The sequence below is a fragment of the Kwoniella europaea genome, chromosome 1, assembly GCF_036810445.1.
Source record: "Kwoniella europaea PYCC6329 chromosome 1, complete sequence".
NCBI classification, from domain to species: Eukaryota; Fungi; Basidiomycota; class Tremellomycetes; order Tremellales; family Cryptococcaceae; genus Kwoniella; species Kwoniella europaea.
In genome coordinates this window covers 4431118-4456005 of record NC_089487.1, presented here as the reverse complement: position 1 = coordinate 4456005, position 24888 = coordinate 4431118, and the positions used below count along the sequence as shown (strand labels likewise).

The window sequence follows — 24888 nt, the reverse complement described above, 5'->3', positions numbered from 1 at the left end:
CCTCTTCCTGTGGTATCAATATTTTTTTTTCTTTTTCTTTTTGTTGATCTACCGATGTTCTCATATATGCATTACCTGTTGACAGTTTTGAACTGATGCATGCATGCATGATCCATTGTATGAGAAATTGCATCTATGCATGTACTATAAAGATCATCGTCTTCCTGTCCTCCATGCATATGGAATCGTTCAACCCATCCATATGATCTCAGTCCATGATCATCCCCTCAGCCACTCATCGCAGTAGGTTTTATATTCCCCTCTTTGACCTTTTGTTCTAATATCCTCGATACACTCTCAGGTTTCACACCTATCCCTTTACCCGCCTTGTCCCCAAAGTAGTCCCGCGCCGCGTTCGAATCGGCATTGAAGTCTTGCTCGTCCTTTCCATTTTGACCAGGTTGTTCTTTCGTATCGTTCTCAGCCGCGACAGGTGTAGCCGCAGAAGGTGTGTTACCTTTTTTACCTTTAGGTTTGGGTCGGTGTGTATCGACTGCTGCGATCGGGAGAGGATATCGTTCTTCGTGACACCCATACGCACGAGGTGAGATTTTGATTAGGGTATGTAAAGGTATCTAAGGGTAGTATGATGAAGCGATGTCAGCCAATTTCGCAACTATATGGGACAGGCAGGAGGTGGGATGTGGATCTGTGGATCCGGAGTGGATTATAGAAACGAGTGAATGGCAATATGTGAAATTCGAATCGTACTCACCTTGATATATGGTAATTCCTCTTGAGTCTTTCCATGGAAATAAGCATACAGACATCTCAATATCGCTTGATGAGCAATGATCAGGATATTCTCTTGTCTTTCCAATTCCATGATAACAGGTTCTAGTCTAACTACCACATCTCGATACGATTCACCACCTCTGTATCGATAGTTGAACTTGTCTTCGTCTCGGGATTCGTAATCTTCAGGGTATTTTTCCTATGCACCGCGAGTATACATATCAGCAGATCGTACTTGAAATATTCTGAGACAACATGTCATCTCATTGCTGCATTTGAGATGCCAACTACATGTGAGAATCGAAGGCAGTGACTCACCTCAATCTCCTCATATGTCATACCATCACAGACACCCGCATCCAGCTCATCTAGTGATTTCCAAGTCTTCTTCTCGAAAGGCAGGAAACTACCGGTTTGTTGCGTACGCTGTAAAGTTGATGTCCAAACTTCCAATGGTCCATCACCTATATTATCCCTTACTAAAGCAGGTAAAGCACGTGCGTATTCCCATCCTCGGGGAGATAAGTCGGAATCACCACCGATTTTACCTTCGACGTTGTACATTGATTCTCCGTGCTGTGTATGGCGAGAAATCAGCACTAGATCCCTCAATTACACATCGATATAGTATATGGAGCAAGAGTCTTCTAAAGATGACAAATCGTGAAGATATCACTTACTCTGGATAGATAGATACTTCTGGGCTTCAAATGCAGATTCATCAGATAAAACGCGACTCTAGATTGCAAATAACTCTGAATCCTATTGATCGTGACCCTTTGACCAACATTCAATATCCTACAATAGGAGATATCAGGTTCGGTGATAGTTTGATATACACTCTCATATTGTTCGATTCTCTTCCTGAAATCCCTTACGGCGTCTTCTCGGGACATCCCAGCGTAATCTGGATCACCGGAAGATGCCTTCAGAGCTACGTTCGCAGCGATTACTACGGGGTCGTCGCAGAATGATTCGAGGAACATTAACTGGAGGTTGGGTTCTTGTGCTACCCGATGACGGATCCATTCTCTATGCGGATAACACCCAAGATCAGTACTGCCTTTCAGGTACAATGTTGATGATTGCTATGTAAGGGATAGCGGGGAGTGACTTACCTCCTCTCGATGGTACTATTAGTAGCATCCATGATTCCAACATTACCCTCCTTCTTTAACCACGATATAAGCGATTCCAGCGTTTCGTTCGCTAATTGCTCTCGAATCCTACTGGCCTCCGCATTGGAGTGTGAGAAATATGTGGCTGAATGATCCACTTTCCCTTTGCCCCTATTTCATTACCAAATCTGATCAGTTGTCGGTCCTGAGGGCGATTATATAACGACACATTTGAGGGGTGAAACTCACTCTTGCAATGCTGACCTAGCTTTTGATCGTCTCAGCTGACCAACGTTGAAAACGTCGACGTTATATTCCAACCACTGCAATTCATCCAGGTATATGTTAGCGTGCGGCCACGTATTGGAATGATCTCACTCACTCTCAAATACCTCATCAGCTTGTTACTCAAATATGATTTTCCCCGAGCAGGTAGTCCAACCATGGCTACTACGATCTTCGCCTCCGAGTAATCAGGTTTCTCGACTACGTGTGATGTGAGCTCATGCCCCGTTCCCAAGTCATCTTCAATGACTGAAGCTTACCGACTGTACCGATACCGGAGACTGACGGAGCTCGTGAGGGTGCTTTTGAACTCTGCCTTAGGATCCTCGTACTTTCATCTAAAGTTCTGAGTCTACGGTCATTCACATTGATTAGATATGTTACGCCTCCTTTATTCCTATATGGTCGGATTATAACTTACAGCTCAGTCTGAGCTCCAAAATGAGGTGTACCAGGTACACTAGATTTCCCATCCGTACTGGGCATTCTCTCCAGTCCAGTGGGCATATTCGGTGCACCGGGTATACCAAATAATCTAGGTGACGAAGGACCACTAGCACCTGGGGTGACCGCGGGAGAATTCACCTGAGACATCGGTGCCGGCGCTGAACGTATCATGTCCAACTTCGATACTGCATCCGCCAATACTTCAGGATCGACCGATTTGCCGGTGTTGGTAGGTGGTGCAGGGGGGGTTATACCGGTCATTTGTAAAGGCTTGGTACGTGGTGATCTGGCTTTACTAGGGGATAGCGAGGGTGATTTGGTGTTGCTATTGGCGGAGGGAGGGTCGGAGGCTGATAATTGAGGGGATTTACCTTTGTTAGGAGGTGGGGGTGGGGGCATGGACATTATGTGGGTTGGGTTATCTCAAGCAAGATGGTTTGTGTTTGAGAGTAGTCTCATTTAGCAGTGATAGGATGGTGGATCAATCAATCAATCAATCAATCTCATGACTGGGGACGGTGACTCGCTCCCATTAAGAGGTCTACTGATAACAGGATGACGTTGTATACCATCAGAAGCGCGAATATCAAGAAAGGACACGTCATGAGATGGGTCAAGATGACTGGACCCCGACCTGTCAGAATGCGGGGTCCCCATTCAACTCGAACTTATGACATCTTGTCAACAACAACATCAGCTCAGCGTTATATATCATGCATTGGCTCTCAAAGATATACCTGATCAGTAGCGCTACAAGATGTCGTCTTACTACGGAGACAGATCAAGGGATGTGCCATCATGGGAGTCTCTCGAAGCACCAGATGAAGATGATATAGTAGATACATCCGAGGTAGGTCGAACCACTCCAACTCCATCATCTGGCGTAAGATTGCTGATTCGTGTGAGCCAGTACGCTTATGCGTCTCGAGATCATATTTTATTCTGTATTGATGCCTCACAATCCATGCAAACCCCCTTTCCCGATACGACCAACGATGATGGCGAGTTAGTCAGAGGTAAAACCGCATTACATCAAGCTTTGGAGGCTGTCGTGAAGATCCAGAGGAGCAAGGTCATCACTGGTCCTGCGGATAGTGTAGGAGTGTTATTATGGAACATTGATGTGAGCTCTGATTGATTCGATGTTTGATAACGTTAGCTCACAGTCATACTGCATCGTAGCCTGGAAACACACCTTCATCCTCTCAAGCATCCTACAAACCGGGTACACAGGTATACCAGAATCTCCGAACAATTAACGCAGAGGAGATCAAACGAATAGTCAAGCTTATGGAAAGGGCCAAAGATCAGTATGACGCTCAAGGGAAAGACGAGGATGTCAAGACAGTACAACCGGAAGTGTTCAGCGAAACATTCCCACCGTGCGACAAGAGCGAAGAGATGAATATCGCGGATGTACTGGTCACTTGCAATTTCCTGTTCAGAGATGCGTAAGTTAGCTGATGCGACTCGTAGAGGGAATCGAGAAGAATCTGACACACCCTTTCTCTCAGTGGAACAAATCTGGCAGGAAACAAGCGTGTGTTCCTTGTGACTGATAACGATTATCCACCTGGAAGTAAGATGAACAGAGAACCTGCTAGGACGGTCTACGGCGTGAGTGACTGCTCAATCAGCTGTTCATGTTTCTTCTTTTGTGCGTATCATGTATCATAGCTGATATCTAATTCCGTTCTGGGGTGTGCTACATAGGACCTCTCCTCATACGGCATATCCATAAATACATTTTTCGTCGATAGACCAGATCATAAATTCAATCCTACTTTATATTGGAATGTGAGCTATATGATCAGTAATAGATCCGTTCATCATATAGCTGACTGCTTAAGATCTCTAGGATATCTTACAACGCGAGCCGGACGAGAATGCTCCTGAAGAGGATGCACCACCCGATGCGGATGGTCTAGCAGAATTGGCAGAAGTGATGAATGATTTGGTGATTAGACATGCACCAAAGAGAGTTCAGTTTAGTATACCACTCAAATTTGGAGGGAGAGACGGCGAGATTGAGATTGGTATAAGCGGGTGAGTATGCTCTTCGGCTCCATCGAGGGATAAGTGCCGAACGCTAATGGATGATTGTTTGCAGGTACGCGATGGTGTCCACTCAAGGGAAAGGTCAACCTAAATTAGTTAGAATGCGAGGTCAGACGGTGGAGGAAGTTCAGATAAAATCGGAATACACCTCTGCTGTAAGCTCTCTATCTCATACCACTAATCAGCAGCGAGGTAAAGAGCTTATATGTATGTATGTTGGAATGACAGGAGACAGGAGCAGTACTCAAAGATACCGAAATTGGACAAGCCTTCCAGTTTGGCAATGAATCTACCGTAAAGAATGTGATAGAACCGAATTGGTGGGAAAGTGCAGAACATCAAGTGGAACAGCAGATGGTAGCTGATGAAGTACTGAGGCTGGATAAGGAGAGAAGGCAAAAGGAAGATGAAGGTGAAGATGTCGATGTATCTGAAACTGGAGGTACACAGCGGAAGGAGAAACTGCAGCCGGGTGATGAGAAACCGAAAGTTGTTGCTAGGACTAGGGTAAGTCTGTGTTGCGTATGACCATTCTGATAAATGTGTGGTGGCACTGACGCACGATTGTGATTGCGTAGTTGCAATTCACCAATGATGAGGTAGCGGAGTTCAAGTCAATGGGACTCAAGCCTCGTAAGTGACCTGAACGGGACCTGCAATCGTGACACGAGGCAAGAGAAACTGACATACGCACATCGTTGTCATCAGAGATCAAGATCCTCGGTTTCCAAAGTCCCGATCATCTTGCTTTCGAAGAGAATCTGAAACATTCATATTTCATTTACCCTAATGAGAATGTGAGTGAATGAGCAGATAAATCAACCCTTTCACTTTGGCATCTGCCTAATGTAAAGATTCTCTGAGACCCAAGGCTGACTGTCTACTTGTTCTGCAGGAATATACCGGCTCAACTCGAACGTTTGCTGCCATGCTCAAATCTTGCATCAAATTCAATAAACATGCCTTGGCATTAAGCAGATTCCGAACCAATACACAACCTGAATTTTGTGTACTGATACCTCAAGAAGAGAGTTTCACGAAAGATGGAGGACAAGATCAGCCGCCAGGGTTCCATGTGATCATATTACCTTTTAGGGATGATATCAGGAGACCACCCAAAAATATGAACGAGAATCTCCTGGGTGAGTGCAGTGTCATTCATCGATGAATGGCAGGACTAAGACATCGATTTTCGTGATCAGCCTCTGACCGTCAAGCTAAACTCATGTCTAATATCGTCAAGCGATTGAGGATCAAAGCTGGTCATTATAGATCAGAAGCCTACCCTAATCCTGGTAAGTATGTCAATTCTCTTTCGAGAATTTCTCTTGTTCTTCTTTTGCTTCGCGTAATCATGATATAATCATATCGACTCCCTTTTCTCGCAGCCCTCGCCTACCATTATGCTCAACTCCAATCTCTCGCTTTCGAAGAAGATTTCGACCCTTCATCGGCAGCAGGTCAAGATCTCGATAAGACGTTTCCCAAATGGTGGGGAATGCACAAAGCCGCTGGAGAATTCATGTCTGAGTTCAATAAGTCGATTGAAGAGGATGATAGAGCTGTGGAGTCTCTCAAAGGAGGCACCAAGCGAACTACGAAAGCTGCTGCTGAGGAGGAGATTGATGAGGCGGACCTGAAGGACTTGAGAGGGTTGTGGAAGTTGGATAAACTAGATAAGGTGAGTGAGAGATTTAGTCTCACCCGTCAGCTACAAGATGGTTCTCGACATGGAACTTCCAAGCTGATCTGTGGTTGAACTGTGTAGGCGAAAGTTCAGGAAATTAGAGATTATGCAAAATTCCACAGTGAGCGTGTGCTGCTCTCCTGATCCTATTGCGCTAACCCAGTTATCCTGGTCTAGAAATCTCGCTCAACGGTAAAACCAAGAAAGGCGATATGGTAGGGATATTATCATGGTATTTCCAGAATGAACAGACAGATGATACGGGCGGGAAGAAGAAGAGCAAGAAGTAGGCCATGTACAGTTCATATGATTGATGTATCTTGCCATGTTGTATACATACTATTTAGGCAAGTCTTCGCTGCGTCAACCGGGTCCATGGCTGTCCACTCGTCTTTCGTTGCGACCTGATTGTCCCACTCTCGCTGTCAATGCCATGCACTCTCGTGATCTGTCATACATCTGGCTATCCTCGATTGTCTCCAAGCGCACTCTCGATGCAATCGAATAAATGACGGACCGGAGTTGACCGGTTCAAAGAAGCGCCTCCACCTCCACTTTATCGTGCTCGTATCAATGATGTGACGTTTTGCCGAAGCTATGGGCTCGATCCCTGGAATCCTTGATTCAGATCCAGATAGAGAACTTGAGATTGGTAAGTCAATGGGGGATCACATGTGAGGACTCACTAGTACGGAGTACAGAGTATTGCAACTAACCAAAGAGTACCTATAAATACATTCTTCTTTTGTATTTACTTCATCTCTTCTTTTCCCTTCTTATATACAGCATCGTAACTATTTCATGTCTTTAAGAGGACTCGTCAACGTTTCATCTCAAACACTTAAAATCAATAATCTTAGATATCTTAGTACAAGCGCAATCACAATGACAGGTCAAGCTTTCGAACCCAAAAATATGCTCGTGAGTTGACACTTTACCTCTAGAGCTAAAGATGGGTTATAGTGCTGATCAGAGTGATATATATCGTATAGTATCGAAACCTCGGAAACACCGGTCTCGTAAGTTGCACACATACGGCTGACAGTGATATTTAGGCTGATGAGAATGGGGATGTAGCGAGTACCAGTGTTCTCCTATGGAGGATGGTTAACGTGAGTTTGACCATCGATATCCCTTAAAGAGCTTGACAGAAGAGAGGTCTAACATTTTCATCATTGGCGTAGTGTCGGATACGAACAAAAAGGTGATATCGTAAAGGAATTAATGCAAACAGCTTTTGATGCAGGTATCAACATGTTTGATGTTAGTTTGATATTGCCTTTACTAACTCAACAAGTCACTTGACTGATGGTGAAAGCTGACATGTCGTTTTGAACGGTTCGATAGAACGCCGAAGCTTACGCCGGAGGTGAATCTGAAACTCAGATGGGACGAGTCATCAAGGAACTAGGTTGGAACAGAAGTGATATTATCGTAACTACCAAGATCTTCTTCGGTGTAGGTAGGAAAGAAAGACACAATACTAGAGGATTGAGCAGAAAGCATATCATTGAAGGTCTTAACGATTCCCTCAAGAGACTCCAATTGGATTACGTCGATATTGTCTTTGCCCATAGACCTGATGTCACTACTCCACTCGAAGAGACTGTCCGAGCCTTCAATTACCTCATCGATACTGGAAAGACCTTCTACTGGGGTACTTCCGAATGGTCTGCTAGTGAGTTGACTTTCCTCGATCACGAAGATATTGCCAAAAGACTTGATGTTGACCTATGATTATTAGTGCAAATCCAACAAGCCCATGAGATCGCTCGAAGACTCAATATGGTCGGACCTGCCGCTGAACAACCTCATTACTCCATGTTCCACCGTGAACGATTCGAGCAGGAGTACGAGCCTTTGTGGAGATACGAGAACTATGGAAGGTAAGTTCATGTCGTTTGACAGATTCATTTCCTCTTTTTCAGGATTGAACCCGCGAGACTGATATTGATTGTTTGTTCTGCTTTCAGTACCATCTGGTCTCCACTTGACTCCGGTCTTTTAACCGGTAAATACAACAACGGTATTCCTGAGGGATCAAGATACCACTCCAATTTGAACGGAGCGATGGATGAGAACGTCAAACATCTTACCTCACCTGAGGGTCAAGCTAAGATTGAAAAAGTCAAAAAGTTGACTGCGGTTGCTGAACGATTGGGTGGAAGTATGACTAGTCTTGCTTTGGCTTGGACCTTGAAGCACAAGGGTGTATCTACTTGTATCGTGAGTAGTAGCACTTCCAATCTACTGGGAAAAATTTCAAGCGGCTGATGTTCATTTGTCGATCTATTTTGGATAATATAGCTCGGTGCTACCAAAGTGAGTGACACTAAATGTCCTAGCACCGATTGTCTGTTTTTCTGTTTTCTATGGATTACTGACCTCCTTGGTCTTACCGCAGCCCGAACAGATCAAAGAGAACGTCAAAGCTCTTGATATCTACCCCAAACTCACCCCAGAAGTCTTGGCTGAGATTGAGAAGATCCTCGATAACAAACCTGCTTTACCTACTGCTTACGGTCGAAGATCAGATGATGGTGATTTGATTTAGGGAGAGTGCGATGTTATTCCTGGGTGTTGCGATTTGATTGGTATATTATCGGTCAGGAAGTAGTGTCAGTAGGTAGAAAAAGTCTAGTAGTAGAATGCAAATATGGTGCAAATGAAATGATAATCGTGGAATACTTTATCAGCTGCGCTGTCTTATCTTGTCACTTGGTGCCTTTGTACATTTGTTTGGTTATCGCTGCTATGACGAGTGGACTGTACATCAAAATCTAGCACCAGCCATGCATTGGAAGATCGCTTTAATTCAGATCAGCTTGATCACGTTCCAACCGAGCACAGGACTCCGATATCGGACCACTTTACCCTGAGGGAAGTGCCACATCTAAGCACTAAACCCAAGGATGGCATTTTTGGCTGGGTCCGATCGGATCTCGTTGTCGTACTTTTCTTTATATCTCCATCAAAAGTCCCTACTTTTCGCTGGAAACCATATCTAATCTACCTACAAGACGTTGTTTGGTTCCAAATGCCTCCCAGAGACTTTGTTTGATGATGAGAATGATTATTGGTATGATATGAAAGGTATTTATGATGGTCAGCAACGAGATTTAATGGGGATATAGAAGGACCAATCAGGTGCGAGATGGCTAGAAGAAGATTCAGGGAAAGAAACTTTTCATACTAATTCTGTGTGACGGTGTCCCGCCTATACACTTCCTCCCTACACCTCACTCATCCACACTCTTCACCATCTTCTTGGTACTACAGTATTGACCTTAGACCCATATCGATTAATCTACTCGGTCGATACATCCATCCACCTTGGGTAATCTGATCTACATCGAGTTCGACTGATAACTGCCCTCTCCGATCGAAAGGAATTTTCACTTGTTAAGGGACTGGACGCGTTTCTGTTTCAGTCTTTTCTAGATCCTTCCAAGAGTTCTTCACGCTCATCAAGACATCCGATTCCGAGTGGTATATAATCACACGTAAATATACAATCAAAGGAGCACCGGTACTCTAGTACGAAATCGATCGATACCAAACACATTCATATTGTGCATATAGTTTTACCGGACATCGAAAGGCTTGTGACAACGCGACTTTTCTGTTGAACGATACTTCATCAAGATGACATCTCACGAGTCTTCCCTCGAGTATGAGGGTAATCGGGAGAACGAAAATGTCAAAGTCCCCTCGATAGAGGAGAAACATGTTAATAACATGTTTGCTAATGCCGCTTCTGCAACTGGTACGTTGGTTACTTGACGCGTCTGATCCACAGTAATTCATTGGAAAGTATCATGCTTATACGACGATGATGCTTTATAGCGAAAGAACATAAGATGACCTTACTGGAGGGTATCAAATTGTATCCTAAAGCTATCGGATGGTCTATCTTGATTTCCTCATGCTGCGCTATGGAGGGTTACGACGTGTCCTTAGTAGGAAATTTCTGTGAGTACTGATCACAGATCCCCCGTGTGATATACCAGTGGCTGACCAATGTCAATGTCGCTGTGAGCAGATGCCTTCGAACCATTCAACAGAAAATACGGTATTTTGGGCTCAGATGGGACTTATCAAGTTCCAGCGAGATGGCAATCTGGTTTATCCAATGGTGCCCAATGTGGTCAAATCTTAGGGTTGATATGTAAGTGCGGCAATCCATCTTCCGACTTGTTATCGTTATCACCTTTGTCTTGGTTTGACTAATTACTGGATCATCAGTGAACGGTTTATGCACCGAACGATATGGATATCGACCAGTCTTAATGGTCTGCCTCGTTTGGTTAATGGGAGTCATCGCGATCTTTTTCTGCGCACCGAATATCCAAACTCTTCTTGCTGCTGAAATCTTAGCTGGTATCCCCTGGGGTGTATTCCAATCTAGTGAGTCGACTGCGAACGCAAACCAGACTCAGCACATCCCATTCTGCGAATACTGATCAAATTGAATATTCCTATTCCCTTAGTCGCCATTAACTATGCTTCTGAAGTTTGCCCTATCCCCTTACGAGGTTACCTAACTTGCTATGCGAACTTCTGCTGGGGCTGGGGTCAGTTGATCGGTATCGGTGTCATTCGATCTATGTTTGATAGAGATGATCAATGGGCCTATAGAATCCCCTATGGTGTACAGGTAAGTCATCAACAATCAGTCATCTCATACTGGATGTCCCACTTAACTTGTCTTGTGTACTTTATTTATGCTGACTGTCCTCATATAGTGGGTCTGGCCCCCTATCATCCTTATCGGAGTGATATTCGCCCCAGAATCACCGTGGTGGCTCGTCCGTAAAAACCGAATTGAAGATGCCAAACGATCCCTTATTCGTCTTACTTCCGCCAAACGAAATCCCGATTTTGATGTAGATGAGACAATCGATATGATTCGACATACCACCGAACTCGAGAAGGAAATCACTTCCGGTGCAAGTTACCTAGACTGTTTCAAGGGCATTGACCTCCGTCGAACTGAGATAGTCTGTGCGATCTGGGCGATTCAAAACCTTTCGGGAAACACATTCAGTAATTACTCGACGTATTTCTTCAAACAGGCTGGTCTGGACGGTACAATCGCCTACGATTTCGCAATGGGTCAATATGGTATCAACATGGCTGGAACTTTCGGTGCATGGGCCCTTATGGCTTTGGGATTGGGTAGAAGGAAGTTGTTGTTATTTGGTTTAGTCGGTTTGAGCATATCACTCTTCGTAATGGGTTTCATTGGACTTGTGCCGGACGAGCATAAACATGCTGCTAGTTTGGCTACTGGAACGATGATGCTGGTCTGGGCGGTCAACTATCAACTTTCAGTTGGGTAAGTGCTATCCCCACCTGTAATTTGGTGATGATAACGTCTCACTCATTGTGTGTGATTATTTCAGTACTATCGCATATTCCTTAGTCGGCGAGATCTCATCGAGACGACTAGCTATCAAGACCGTCGCCTTAGGTAGAGCAGCATACAACGTAGTTGCTATCATCAACAATGTTTTAACTCCTTATATGATCAATCCAACAGCTTGGAATTGGGGCGTAAGTCAGATTCCTTCCTTGCTTTCTCTCTTCTGTGATGGGATCTGGGGATAGAGGAAAGTCGCTGACACATTCCTGTTTTGTTTATTTGTATATAGAACTACGCAGGTTTCTTCTGGGGTGGATCATGTTTACTCTGCCTCGTCTACACATATTTCAGAGTCCCCGAACCTGCGGGAAGAACTTTCGCCGAACTTGATATATTGTTTGAAAGACGTATATCAGCTAGGAAATTCGCTACTACCGATGTCAACGCTTTTGACCCAACGCTCAGACATCACTTTGGAGGTGGGAAAGATGGTTCGGCACATGTCGAGGAGAAGGAAACCCAATCCGCTTGACTAAAGTTGGGATGGTCAAGACTGTGTCGTTTGTTTAGAGGTACAAGAGTTTAGAATAGATAGATATAGAATGGAACAGAATAATACATAATCTGATTAGGAATGGATATAATAATTGTCTTGTCTTCTTTTGTCTTGGAATATCATGTCTTAATATTTAATTCATATTCATTTGGTTTCATTTTTCTGTTCTTCGGTTTATGGGTTTGTTTTAAGGGTAAAATTATATAAAGATTAATGAATCCGATGAATTATATACACAGCGAAAAACAACTCAAATCGAAGAAAGTTGGATTGGATCGACGAACCGATGTATCGAGCTGAGCCACATATATAACACATATTTCAAGGCAAGTGTACCTTCGATTTGCGTACCGTGCTAGTCAAAATCGCCGTACGACTACGTACAGGCTGAAAGCATTCGATTTACTCCTGACTTCGGTTCGAAATAATCAACTTCAATCATGAATGAACTTTGTACACATGATGCTAATGAGAAAAAATGATATATACCAACATACAGATCTATCATTATATATAAAAGGATAAAATCAAACTGGATGAAACGAAAATACCCAACGGAAATGGGATATCATACACCGACCTTCTCCATACCTAATCATTAACTATCATCTTTCCCTGGAACCTTTTGGTTCTACCTTCCACCACCGCCTCCTACTCTCCTTGTCGTACCCTGACCCTGACCAGGCAATCCATCACCGCTCGTCCGTCCAGCTACAATCGCGTTATTCCTCAAGACATGTTGATGTAAATTCAGATTCCCACTTTTACTCCTTGGTATATTCCCGGTTCCGATTCCTACAATGGCCGGCTTCTTGATCACAGGATCAGTCTGTTGTCTACTCAAATTAGGATATATTGAGGTAGTGTTAGTCTGAGATTGAGGTGGATTGATGGAGCCTAAAACTTGTCGTTCGCCACTGCTGGTAGTATGGGATGGCATAGGTGCGGATGAAGGACGTTTCAGGAACGGGGAAGGTAAATCTGGATCTTCCATACTCCATTTGGCGGGTGTAGCTGCTTCCCTATATATGAAATTGTTCGTAGCAACAGGAGCAGGTATCATAGTTGGAGGTAATACTGATTCTGGATTGCTTGATGAGGCAGTTCCAGAAGAAGATCCAGATCCCGATCCAGACGACGTTGATCCCAAGCCGTTGTTGTTGGAGTTGATAGGGACTAAGGAGCTCCTTCTGGGTCTCATCAGCCATGGACTAGCGACTGACATGGGAGTCGCGATAGCCATACTGATGTCTTCACAGTAGTTCTTCAAGTCGTCCGGTGATCCAATACTACTTCTTTGTCTGGAATGGAACGATATACCACGGTTGATCTGTTTGGCGGGTGTAGCTTCTGCTATGGCACTTGCTGTGGCCGCATCTCGTTCAGCATCCATCTTAGCTGCTGCTGCTAAATTACCCAGTGATTTGGTAGCATTCCGTCGAAGCGGTGTTGCAGCCTTGGGCTGAATACCCAAATGAGCGAATCGATCTAATGGTGTCGGTGATGATATAGCTGCGAGAGGGATCTTGGAAGGTGTATCGCCATACGCTGGATGAGCGAGACGTGAGAATCGCGATGTGACGGGTAAAGGCAGTGTATTGCTATGAACAGAACAAGTGAGCTTATGGGCATTATACGCCATAACAGCAACTCACCTGCGCTCTTCGAGACCTGGCCGTGATAAAGGCGGAGCAGATGATTTGGCCGTCGCCGGACCTTTATGTTATTTTATATCAGCTACAATTGATTGACTCAATAGAGGCAGCTCACGAGCGTCTTCCACCAATGCTTCTTGACCACCTCCCATCAAGCTCAATTTATCCTTCTCTTCTCGTAATCTTTCCCACTGTGCCCTCAAGCTCTCGGCAGCTTGGTTCAATCTACGCTGCGTCTCTTTCGCTTCCTCATCCTTACTCTCACAGATAGCTTCTCGAGCTTCTATCGCAGCCTCCCTAGCGACCAATGCCTTTTCACGTTCCTCTAGTGCTGATGATTTCGCTCGTAGTTGCTCCTCATACGATTTGAGCTCGTCCCTCTTAGATAGAAGCAGCGATGTTCTGAACGAAAAGAATGGAGAGTTAGCTTATACCCAGTCGTGACATTGAAAACTATACAGCTCACTGATTCTGGACTGTAAATAGCTTGCGATGCAACTTCATCTCATCCATTTCTAAAAGATCTTTGGTGGAAGGTCGTTTGATTGGCTAAAAGGGCATTGTCAGCTATGAGCGTTATCAATCTGTCAATATATCGCTAGCTCACATTGAGAGTCAACATTGCCCTGATGACGTTCTTGAGCGCAGGCGAATACTGAGCAGGAAGAGAGGGGAGTTTGCCCGATTTGACTAGGGAAATCAACTCCGCTTGAGTTTGGGCTTGAGAAAATGGAGAACTGAAGGAGCGAAGTCAGCTAGATAACACATCCAATCGATCCACCTGATGAACTCACTGCAGAGCACACATCTCGTATACCAAACATCCTAAGCTCCAAATATCCGATTTGGTGTCATAACGGTTTTCGGCAAGAATCTCAGGAGGCATATATAAAGGAGTCTAAAAGATTGTCAGTTGATAATAGATCAAACGTCTGTTACGTTGTCAACTTACTCCTACGTATGTCGAAGTGAAGGAAGCAGTTCCCATATCCTTACTCAAACCAAAATCACCAAGTTTGACGAATTCATCTGACAGGAACACTATGTAGCACCTCGAATCAGCTGAAATCCTATCGAAGCGCTCTAAGTCAGCTGACGAGAGGAAGGGAACATACCATTCTCAGGTTTCAGATCCCTATGTAGAACTTGATATCTTGCAATGCCGCCATCGGCCGTTTGCTGAGTACCTTGGCTTAACCTCGCCACGCCGAGCTTCGATGGTCGTTCAGTAGGCCAATGACAATGGTGCAGCGCCAATGTGATCTGCAGGAAGATATTCCATATTTTGTCCTCGTGGATAGGTTGATTTGATCTTTGAGCTTTCCGTATCAATGTGCCTAAATCACCGGAAGTACAATACTGGATACGGAGACGGAATCAGCTGAAGAACTTGTGCAGTGAAACAACCGATCAGCTCACCTCCATGACGATGTATATCCTTTCATTCTTAGGATCTTTGATCTTCTGTATAAGTTGAACGATATTACGATGTTTCAGCGAGTCAAGAATTGCTCTACATCATATTCAAGCCACCAGATCAGCCGGAATGTTCATTCATATGGGTATGTGGATGAGAGCCCAACTTACACTTCAGCTAAAATCTGCTTACGGTCTTTTTCAGTCATTTTAGAGTAATCGAGTTGTTTGAGGGCGAATTCCTGAGGGGAAAGCATCATCAGATCCAACACATCCAGGTATGAAACATGAAGTTTTGGCGTGTGAGGTTGACCATTATACTTGGAATAGCTGATCACATATCGTGCTCTTGAGTGTTCTTTGTGCACGAGGAGTACACAGAGCTGTCAACTCACCTTTCCATCTGTTACCCTTTGCACTTTACTTATGACACCGAAACTGCCTTTACCTATATTTGACACCAGCTTATACCTGTCCAGCTCCGATACATCCGCATAGCTTGATCCCTGACCAGAGGAGGTGGTGGTCCGTCGCGGAAGAGCCATGTTGAGTGAGTCGTGCCGAGGCCGAAGGGAAAGAAAAGGTTTGTTGATTGAGGTTTGTTTACCTGGTGGTTGCTGCTACTGGTGCATCTATATAGTCCAGGTGATGATACCTAGATGATCACTGAAGGAGATAGGGAGTGCAGTGAGGCCAGCTATGGAAAGAGTCAGTTGAGTTGCGGATACAAATGGTGCACAATGTCGAGTGAAGTATGTTGTCATGTTCATGTTCATGTTCAGCCCTCCTCGGGATGTTGTCAATGTTCCTCGTTGAACCAAAGACAGGCGCGGGTGAGGATATAAAGGAATGGGATTAAACAAAATAAAAACACAACCAGGGATATTCACCTGACCCGCTCCCGCTCCCACTCGAAGAACACTTGTTTCACATGGCATTTGAAGAAGCAGCGCTAGCGGCAAGTGGAGGTAAATCAGCTTTCAACTTTTTTCTGTTTGTCTACTTTCTCGTCCAAGAAGTTGTTATGGTGATCGTCCATATCTCACACGCCATAAAGCATATTACTGCCTGAAGAGCACCTCACAGTCATATCATAACTCTATCACCCTATTGATATCCCCAACATGTCCGCCTCAGCATCCTCCGAGGCGTCCTCGTCTCGCTCCCAATCCCCCTCCGGTTCAGTCTCCTCCTCAAGATCCCCCTCGCCGGAATTCGATCCCTCCGCTCCCGAACCTTCAGAGTCCAACAAACAGTTCTCAGACTTGGGTATATCACCTGAACTATGTGCGGCATGTAGCTCAATGGGGTTCAAGAAACCTACCGATATCCAAATCGAATCTATACCTCCTGCGTTGGAAGGTAAAGATATCATCGGTTTAGCCCAGACTGGATCGGGTAAAACGGCTGCGTTCAGTTTGCCCATCTTGCAGAGTCTATGGGAGAACCCACAACCTTTCTTCGCACTTGTACTTGCTCCTACTCGGTAAGTATATAATCCAGTACCCTCTAGCCAGGCTGTTATCGCAAGCTGATCATTGTGTAATTCGCTTCTTAGTGAACTGGCATATCAGATATCCCAACAGGTTACTTCCCTCGGATCGGGAATTGGCGTCAGGACAGCTACTATAGTAGGAGGAATGGATATGATGTCTCAATCTATCGCTCTATCAAAAAGGCCACATGTGATAGTCGCTACTCCAGGTAGATTGATGGATCATTTGGAAAATACTAAAGGCTTTTCTCTAAAATCATTGAAATACCTCGTAAGTAATCAAAAACATATCTGATGTGGAAGAATGTGGAAGAATGATATATCATACTGATACACTCGTATATATGATAGGTAATGGACGAAGCGGATAGATTACTCGATATGGATTTCGGACCTATAATAGACAAGATATTAAAAGTGATACCTAAAGAACGGAACACCTATCTGTTCTCTGCCACGATGACAACAAAAGTTGCCAAGTTGCAGAGAGCAAGTCTGAACAAACCTGTTAGAGTTGAGGTATCCTCCAAGTAAGTCAGGTTGACTTGTCACTCGCATCGAGGGTGTTCAGAGTAGCTAACATGTTTTGTCAGGTATTCTACCGTATCAACTCTTCTACAGCACTACCTCCTCCTTCCCCTCAAAGCCAAAGACACGCATTTGATATACCTCACCAACGAACTGGCCTCATCATCTATGATCATCTTCACCAGAACGGTCAACGACTCCCAACGATTGTCCATCATTCTCAGGAGACTAGGATTCCCCGCTATCCCCCTGCACGGCCAGATGTCGCAATCTATGCGATTGGCAAGTCTGAACAAGTTCAAATCTGGTGGAAGGAGTATATTGGTAGCTACCGATGTGGCTAGTAGAGGTCTGGATATCCCTTTGGTCGATCTGGTGATCGTGAGTTTCTAACTCCCATCCTTCTTGCTCACTCTTCAGTCGTCATCTGTCATCTATAATGGCATCCAAAGTGATCCTGACCTGACCTGTTCTCGATTTCAGAACTACGACATGCCTACCAACTCCAAAGACTACGTTCACAGAGTAGGTCGTACCGCTCGAGCGGGACGTTCCGGTAAATCCATCACCTTAGTCACCCAATACGATGTCGAAATCCTTCAACGTATAGAATCTCATATAGGCAAGAAAATGATTTCGTTTGACGTCGATAAAGAAGCTGTCAGTCTATTGACTGATACAGTCGCAAAGGCCAATCGAGAAGCAGCTTTGGAAATGCGTGAGCTAGGTAATGGAGGTAAAGGTGGAAAGAGAGGTAGAGATATGGGTAGCAAAAGGAAATTCGATGATGGGGATGATAGAGATAGAGATGATGATACTCATGAAGCTGGGATGGGTATGATGAAAAAGAGAAATGGGAATGGGAAAAGTAACAAGTTTAGTAATGCTGGTAAAAAGAAGGTCAGAAGGTGATGTGGGGTTGTCTTATTACAGTACTCTAACAATGCATATTCGAGAAATTCATCCATCATGCATACATATCATCAACAGTCATCTTCTATGTTCTAAGTACGAACACCAAATAAATTCCCTTTACCAACTTTCAAAGCTACCATCCCAACTTCCCTTACTCTCTCCAAATACAAACCCAACTTACCCTCTCCGGCACCACCTCCAGTGGAAGAAGGTAAGAATTCCTCGTATAGGTGATTATCCTCTTTCGCAACTATCTTGATGAGCTCCAAAGCTTTATCCAACAATTCAGGGAAGGTAGTCGATTTCTGAATTAGGAGTTGGTGTAATTGGAGGATCAAAGATGGGATGAATAGTCGACGTATGATTGATAATTCGGTCTTACGTTTGGAACCTATAAACACCAAGAGTATATCTCAATTAGGTAACAGAAAACAAAGAGGGAAAGGGGAAAGGGGGACTAACCATTCTCGAATTTCCTACTAACTCTAAACCTCAACCATCCATCATCTTCTTCAGGAGGTTGTAAAAGCCCAATTGTCCTCTCCCAAACTCTATCTATGGCACCTAATAACGATTTGTTGTAGTTATGTTTCTCCAATTTAGTAGATGTCTCCTTTGGTCGTCTATTAGGATCAGATTCTAGATCCGCTAATACCTCATACGAGCTGAATATGCTAAACAGCTTAAGATACTCTTGATACTCTATTAAGTGGTTCTCTTCGTCTTCTGCCATTGATGAGTTACCGAGGATTTCAAGGAGGGAAGAAGGAAGGGTACGGATGAGAGACTGGGCAGCGTTGGCTTTGCCTAGTGCTGCGAGGTCAACGAGGTAAGTCAATGAACATGTCGACACATCGAGTGAAGAGCGAAGGACACGAAGCAGTATGCTACTAGGCTTACTGATACGTTGTTATGTATGGTGTGGATGCGGAAGACCAATTACTTACCCAAGAAATACCTCGCTACATCATTGGACTTGATCAATGCCTCTCCCAATGTCTCAGGCATCATAGTGAGCCATTCTATCGATCTGATCAATTGGACATCACGTTCCGACAGACCAACCGATACTGCGGTGATATCAGGTTCTGATGATGACAGTGAAGGTATATCCTAGCCGAGACCAAAACAGAGTATCAGCATGATTCATATCGATTGTTCAAGGAAAGTGGCGGATTCAGAGAACACCATAGATTGACAAGTTTGTCATCCTTATGCACTATTTTTGTCACCCTTTGCGCCTCTATGCGTTTCTCCAAAGTATGACAATCCGCAAATGTGGAGTGAAAATGAAGACAACTCACCTCGAATGCTTCGGATAATATCATCTTGACCGTTTCCTTAGCAATGATAGCTACATCCAAATTATGCTGTTTAGCTCTTGATAAAGCTTCCATCCTCTGTTCTCTAGTTGCACTGTGATCCATCGCTATACATATAAACAATATCAGCTTATCGATTCAAACTTCTTCTGACCGAGTGCGCTTTACTTACCTTTCAAGAATCTCGCATAACTCTCCTCACCACTGCCCTCCCTCAGACAAGCCGCGTACATAGCCACTAAAGAGTCGTTCCCTTCCCTTTCGAGAATGGTCAAGTACGCTTGTATGATCGCGTTTGCAGCTGAATCAGGGACCGATTGACCGAGGGTTCGTAATGTCAAGACCAGGTGGGCAAAGAAGCGGACCAAGGGACCAACAAGTCTGCACATATGATTGTCAGTATAAGCTTGGCTGTTAATGTGCGGTACGTCAACTTAACTCACTCTGGTGAGACACTCGCTTCTATCTTTGATATCTGATCTGCAAATTGGTTGAACAACAAATCCGTACGGCCCAAAATGATCAAGCGCTGAGCAACATGATATGGATCTGACATTGCGTTTCTGAGTATGATTAAGGATTATCAGCGTAGTCCTTTTCTATTTCAGTGAGGGACCAAGTTTCATGACAGCTGGGGTGACTGGATGAAGAAGGGCACTCACGCAACACCACCTTTCTGTACCCCTTGCATTCTCTTAAACACCTCTTCCAGACCTCCTTGAGCGATCTCAACATCCTCGTCATCTCTGCCCAACAGTTCACTTTCCTCTTCCCAATATCCACCTAATTCATGCCAACGCTGCTCTAATCTATATTCTATACGATGCTGAATATGTGCCCACAGGTGATCTTCCCAGTCTTCACATGATAGTAAGAGAGTGGGTAAGTCTGATATCAATGCTGCGTAGAGCTGTCTTTCGGCTGGTGAGAGAGTTGGCTATGTGTATTCCAGCCATTCAGCATCGAAAAGGAATTAGGAAGTAAGTAATGATGAACAGTCAAACATACATTCTTTGCAATAGCTCGACACGACTTCTTCCATAGCGCCCTACGTCTGTTACCCTCCAGCGGACTGATCGCTATACTTTCTTTGGCTGACGTAGGTACGCAAATCCAGTTAGCTACATAATGCGAATACTCATCATGGAGTTTGGGCCAACTCACTCATACCACCCATTGTCCACCTTCTTCCACCCATCAACGTCGCTCCTCTCCATGGCTCACCACCCTGTTCGCAGACCTTTATGGCTTGATCCAATTCACCGTGTCTCACCAGATCCCATAATGTCTCCAACAAAGGCGTCTGATACGTCTGATCTTCACCCGCTAAACCTTGACCATGCGGATCTCGCAGCGTGAAATCAGGATCTAACGATATCCCTCCAGCTGATCGGGCAGTCTTAGCGCGTCGTAATGTCGATGGGAGATATCCATGTCTTGCTTCTAAGGGAGGTGCGGATGATGCAAATGGCCGAGTTTGTAAATGATCCACCAAAGTCTGTTCGCGTTACATGCTTCATATCAATACTTTCCTGGCGATCAAGGGTGGTCAACAATACTTACAGCCCATAGAGATAATTCCGGATCTTCATTAATCAGAATCTGCATGATATCCTCTGGGCTCGTATATGGATTTTCTAATATCTGCTGTTTCGATGAACCAGCTATGAAATTTGGATCAGAACGATGCAGTTGGTTTCTGACCAGTCCAATCACAATACATGAGCTGATGTATTAACGGATTCCTGACGAAAGCTCAAGATGGACTTACTCGTAGACTGCTCTGAGTAATTGCCACGTCCTATGTTCACTTAACAGAGCTTGATGTTCTTCCAGACTTATCTGTTCTTCACCGTCAATCTCGAATGAATTGGTAGTAGGCGTTTTGGACTTGATACTGCGTTCTCATGTCAGCTTGCCGTTGTTAGCCAAAGATGTAGTAAGGCGAAGCTTACACTTCCTCCAAAGCACCCATGAATGCTCTTATCAGACCCCCTTCTTCATCTAAGACCGCTTCATACCGTATCGGCGAATCTAGGGAAGACGAGTTGGATGGTCCTGCTTCGGAATACTGATCATGATATGATGAGATTACCTTGGCGAAATTCTGATATGGAGTGGAAGTGGAGACCATCTTGCCTGTCGGACCAAAGCTTTCCTCCAGGTTTACTGAGGACGAGCAGCTATCTTAAGATTGTCTGTCTATGGATGTCAGTGATGATAGCTTTGAGAGGAGGAACATGGAATGCATTGTGTTGAGCGTGTAGAGGTATCCCACGTCATCAGACCCCGCCAGCATGGGATCAAAGCTATCAACACAAGAACAGTGCAATCACGTGATCTGTGCATGCGATCTAGCAACTGGAGACGCTGGTGATATGATGGATGGATGCTGAAGGAGCCTGATTAATCATATGAGACGTGATCGTGACTCCATTCTTCCCTTTCATCGATAGTATACAACCATAAGACAGCATCAGAAGTGATACCTTCACCATCAGCCAGGACTCCGGTATCCTCAGCTTAAGCTCGCTGTGCCAACCCAAACATATCAAACGCGGAACCACCTTACTTCAGTTGACCCCTTTCCCTTCGCATCCAATCCGCCACCCTGAAGTCCCGTCCACCTTCGCTCACCGACACCGCCCCTCTTTCTGACACCAAACGACCTCGTTCCCCTTCTCCTTCAGATCCTTCAGAACAGGCCAGAAAGGCAATCAAGAAAGAAGCAGAGAAAGAAACAGTCACTTCGCCACCTACACCACCTGAAGAAGGGAAGAAGATGTCTTCGGACGGTGATAACGATGATTTCCTATATGAGGATGAGTACGATGATGGATTCGATCAGGATGGTGAGTGGCTCATTTCAGCTCAAGTATGACATAGCAGATCATCATCCAGGCAACTAGAGCTGATAGAGTATCGATAACTTAGATATCGATTCCACGTCCGAACCCGATGTTTACGATGCTATGTCCCCTGCGATAGAAGGTCAGTCACATGTTGGTCCTTCCACATATCCATGAAAGCTGACGATATATATGAATCTGTACGATTAGAAGCACCACAGAAGAAACCATACGATGTCTCATGGAAAGTAAAGACACTACAGGAAATAATCGATATGCAGAACAAAGAGATAATGAAGGTTCAATCGTTATTGGAAGTTCCTGTGAGTCTCTTCTCTCATCTTGATATAACCCTATTGTATAATACAAATTGATGTGGACCACGATTTCTCGTCGTAGGCATCAAGCGCTGCTATATTACTCAGACACTATGTTTGGAACTCCGAGAAATTACAAGAACAATTTTGGAATGATCCCGCTCAAGCATTGGAGGAAGCGGGATTGTCACCACCTTCTTCACCTACTACCCACACTTCCAGTCTTCCATCTCCCTCATCACCTATCAAAAGATCTACCAGATCACTCAAACCTGGTCCATCATCTTTCTTAAAGCGTACTAAATCAGCTCAACCCACTGGCTTATTTGAATGTCCAATTTGCTGTATGGAATACGATTATTCGTCAACTTATTCTATGGGATGCGAACACCGCTTTTGTAAAGATTGCTGGATGGAGTATTTGACTGGGAAGATCAAAGGTGAAGGTGAAAGTGCGAAAATACAATGTATGGAAAGTGGATGTAAAAGGATAGTAAGAGAGGAAGTCATAGATGATTTGGTGACTCATGATATATCGAAACGGTAAGCTAATCCTTACCCTTCATGTCGATAATATCGTGAGAGTAGCTTACAGTCTCAAACAGATATCATAATCTTCTAAACGCAGCTTTCGTAGCTGATTCTCCCACTTTACGTTGGTGTCCTCATCCCAATTGCGAGTACATCATTGAATGTTCCCAGGCGCCCACGAGGATGCTTAACCAGCTGGTGCCGACGGTGGAGTGTAAATGTGGTCACGATCTCTGTTTTGGGTAAGCTACCACTTTCCTCGTATTAGCGAAAGGATTTTAAGCTTATATCTGGGAACCACATGCAGCTGCGGATACTCAGCAAGCCATCGTCCGGTCTTATGTCGGATCGTGAAGTTATGGGAAAAGAAATGCGCAGATGACTCGGAAACAGCTAATTGGCTTCAAGCAAATACGAAAGAATGTTCGAAATGTCAATCCACGATAGAGAAAAATGGTGGATGCAAGTGAGTCAGCTGCGTATCTGCATTTAGAAGTGAAAACGAAATATAGCTGACAGATGGATCGTCAGCCATATGACATGTAAGAAATGTAAATGGGAATTCTGCTGGGTGTGCATGGGGCCATGGTCAGAACATGGTACCTCATGGTATCAATGTAATCGATATGACGAGAAATCCGGTATCGATGCGAGAGATACCCAAGCCAAGTCACGAGCTAGTCTCGAAAGATATTTGCATGTGGGTGTACTAGCCAACAACTTCCTATTTCTGCCGGGAACGCCTTCACTTACCTGTCCTCTATGATTTAGTACTTCAACCGATGGGCAAACCATGAACATTCAGCCAAACTCGATGCGGAATTCTACCAGAAAACAGAAAAGAAGATGGAACAAATGCAGAACAGTGGTAATTTATCTTGGATCGAAGTCCAATTTGCGAAACAAGCTGTAGATGCTGTGATCAAAGCTAGAATCACGTTGAAATGGTCTTACTGTATGGCTTTCTAGTAGGTATTCAATTTTCTCCCTCATTCGCATACCACTTTTTCCCGATGCTAATTAGGTTGGTCATCAGCCTGAAACGAAATAACATGACGGAGCTGTTCGAAGACAATCAGCGTGATTTGGAAAGAGCTGTTGAGAATTTGGGATACCTGTTGGAACAGAATATAAGTGATACCGATAGTATAGCCAAATTGAGACAGGATATCACCAATCAAGCTGTATGTATCGAATCATTTCAGCCTTTTTCACCCTTTCAATACAGCAAATGGAGTGACTTTAGCTGATGGCACCGATATACAGGCATACGTTCAGAAGCGACATGACATTTTGATGGATGATACTCTAAGGGGATACCTCGAGGTGAGCACAACTGGCGATTGGTAGTCGATGATAGCTGACGAGCGTTTCTATGTAAGCGTCGATGGGAATTTACAGTAGATACTTAATCGCGCTTCAAGCCGACAACGCCTGATGACAACAGATCGATCGCACAGTAGCTAGATGTATGGGTATGGGGTGACACAGACAGTGATATTCCTCCTGATTTATAGATTTCTCAGAAGCCAACAAGTTGTAACCTTTTCCTTTCATTTTTCTTCCATTCTCATTCTCAAGTCTCCAAAACACTGTTGAGCATAGTATT

At 44.4% G+C, this 24888-nt stretch overlaps 8 protein-coding genes across 8 annotated transcripts; 5 read left to right on the top strand and 3 right to left on the bottom strand.

Moving 5' to 3' along the window:
- Window positions 1-227: 227 nt before the first annotated feature.
- V865_001682 (uncharacterized protein) lies at window positions 228-2990 on the bottom strand (the record flags this gene model as incomplete). The annotated part of the gene is made up of 9 exons (XM_066225497.1): window positions 228-575; window positions 716-934; window positions 1054-1311; window positions 1416-1767; window positions 1854-2024; window positions 2103-2176; window positions 2236-2339; window positions 2399-2490; window positions 2560-2990. The coding sequence occupies 9 exons, from the start codon at window positions 2988-2990 to the stop codon at window positions 228-230; spliced, it is 2049 nt and encodes a 682-aa protein (XP_066081594.1).
- A 352-nt stretch (window positions 2991-3342) lies between these two features.
- V865_001681 (uncharacterized protein) lies at window positions 3343-6620 on the top strand (the record flags this gene model as incomplete). Its single annotated transcript, XM_066225496.1, has 15 exons — window positions 3343-3435; window positions 3496-3708; window positions 3768-4036; window positions 4100-4202; window positions 4299-4382; window positions 4444-4631; window positions 4696-4798; window positions 4872-5150; window positions 5222-5276; window positions 5352-5440; window positions 5539-5785; window positions 5846-5938; window positions 6032-6324; window positions 6412-6451; window positions 6508-6620. 15 exons carry the CDS (start codon window positions 3343-3345, stop codon window positions 6618-6620), a joined length of 2262 nt encoding a protein of 753 aa, XP_066081593.1.
- A 595-nt stretch (window positions 6621-7215) lies between these two features.
- V865_001680 (uncharacterized protein) lies at window positions 7216-8884 on the top strand (the record flags this gene model as incomplete). The annotated part of the gene is made up of 9 exons (XM_066225495.1): window positions 7216-7251; window positions 7323-7349; window positions 7408-7442; window positions 7515-7593; window positions 7678-8008; window positions 8075-8216; window positions 8304-8556; window positions 8638-8652; window positions 8735-8884. 9 exons carry the CDS (start codon window positions 7216-7218, stop codon window positions 8882-8884), a joined length of 1068 nt encoding a protein of 355 aa, XP_066081592.1.
- Window positions 8885-9975: 1091 nt separating this feature from the next.
- V865_001679 (uncharacterized protein) lies at window positions 9976-12227 on the top strand (the record flags this gene model as incomplete). The annotated part of the gene is made up of 8 exons (XM_066225494.1): window positions 9976-10096; window positions 10177-10302; window positions 10373-10498; window positions 10576-10737; window positions 10821-10987; window positions 11076-11668; window positions 11736-11886; window positions 11985-12227. The coding sequence occupies 8 exons, from the start codon at window positions 9976-9978 to the stop codon at window positions 12225-12227; spliced, it is 1689 nt and encodes a 562-aa protein (XP_066081591.1).
- A 655-nt stretch (window positions 12228-12882) lies between these two features.
- V865_001678 (uncharacterized protein) lies at window positions 12883-15867 on the bottom strand (the record flags this gene model as incomplete). The annotated part of the gene is made up of 11 exons (XM_066225493.1): window positions 12883-13852; window positions 13907-13967; window positions 14022-14308; window positions 14373-14455; window positions 14514-14643; window positions 14701-14804; window positions 14859-14947; window positions 15022-15265; window positions 15326-15419; window positions 15494-15564; window positions 15718-15867. 11 exons carry the CDS (start codon window positions 15865-15867, stop codon window positions 12883-12885), a joined length of 2283 nt encoding a protein of 760 aa, XP_066081590.1.
- Window positions 15868-16446: 579 nt separating this feature from the next.
- Window positions 16447-18257, top strand: V865_001677 (ATP-dependent rRNA helicase RRP3; the record flags this gene model as incomplete). Its single annotated transcript, XM_066225492.1, has 5 exons — window positions 16447-16808; window positions 16881-17088; window positions 17169-17347; window positions 17411-17726; window positions 17829-18257. 5 exons carry the CDS (start codon window positions 16447-16449, stop codon window positions 18255-18257), a joined length of 1494 nt encoding a protein of 497 aa, XP_066081589.1.
- A 92-nt stretch (window positions 18258-18349) lies between these two features.
- Window positions 18350-21716, bottom strand: V865_001676 (uncharacterized protein; the record flags this gene model as incomplete). Its single annotated transcript, XM_066225491.1, has 12 exons — window positions 18350-18651; window positions 18723-19073; window positions 19208-19373; window positions 19565-19689; window positions 19755-19963; window positions 20026-20145; window positions 20245-20519; window positions 20591-20676; window positions 20747-21080; window positions 21146-21281; window positions 21354-21479; window positions 21538-21716. The coding sequence occupies 12 exons, from the start codon at window positions 21714-21716 to the stop codon at window positions 18350-18352; spliced, it is 2409 nt and encodes an 802-aa protein (XP_066081588.1).
- Window positions 21717-22364: 648 nt separating this feature from the next.
- Window positions 22365-24691, top strand: V865_001675 (uncharacterized protein; the record flags this gene model as incomplete). The annotated part of the gene is made up of 12 exons (XM_066225490.1): window positions 22365-22434; window positions 22517-22573; window positions 22642-22754; window positions 22831-22969; window positions 23057-23291; window positions 23354-23521; window positions 23587-23745; window positions 23811-23979; window positions 24051-24247; window positions 24316-24463; window positions 24546-24605; window positions 24662-24691. The coding sequence occupies 12 exons, from the start codon at window positions 22365-22367 to the stop codon at window positions 24689-24691; spliced, it is 1545 nt and encodes a 514-aa protein (XP_066081587.1).
- Between the last annotated feature and the right edge of the window lie 197 nt (window positions 24692-24888).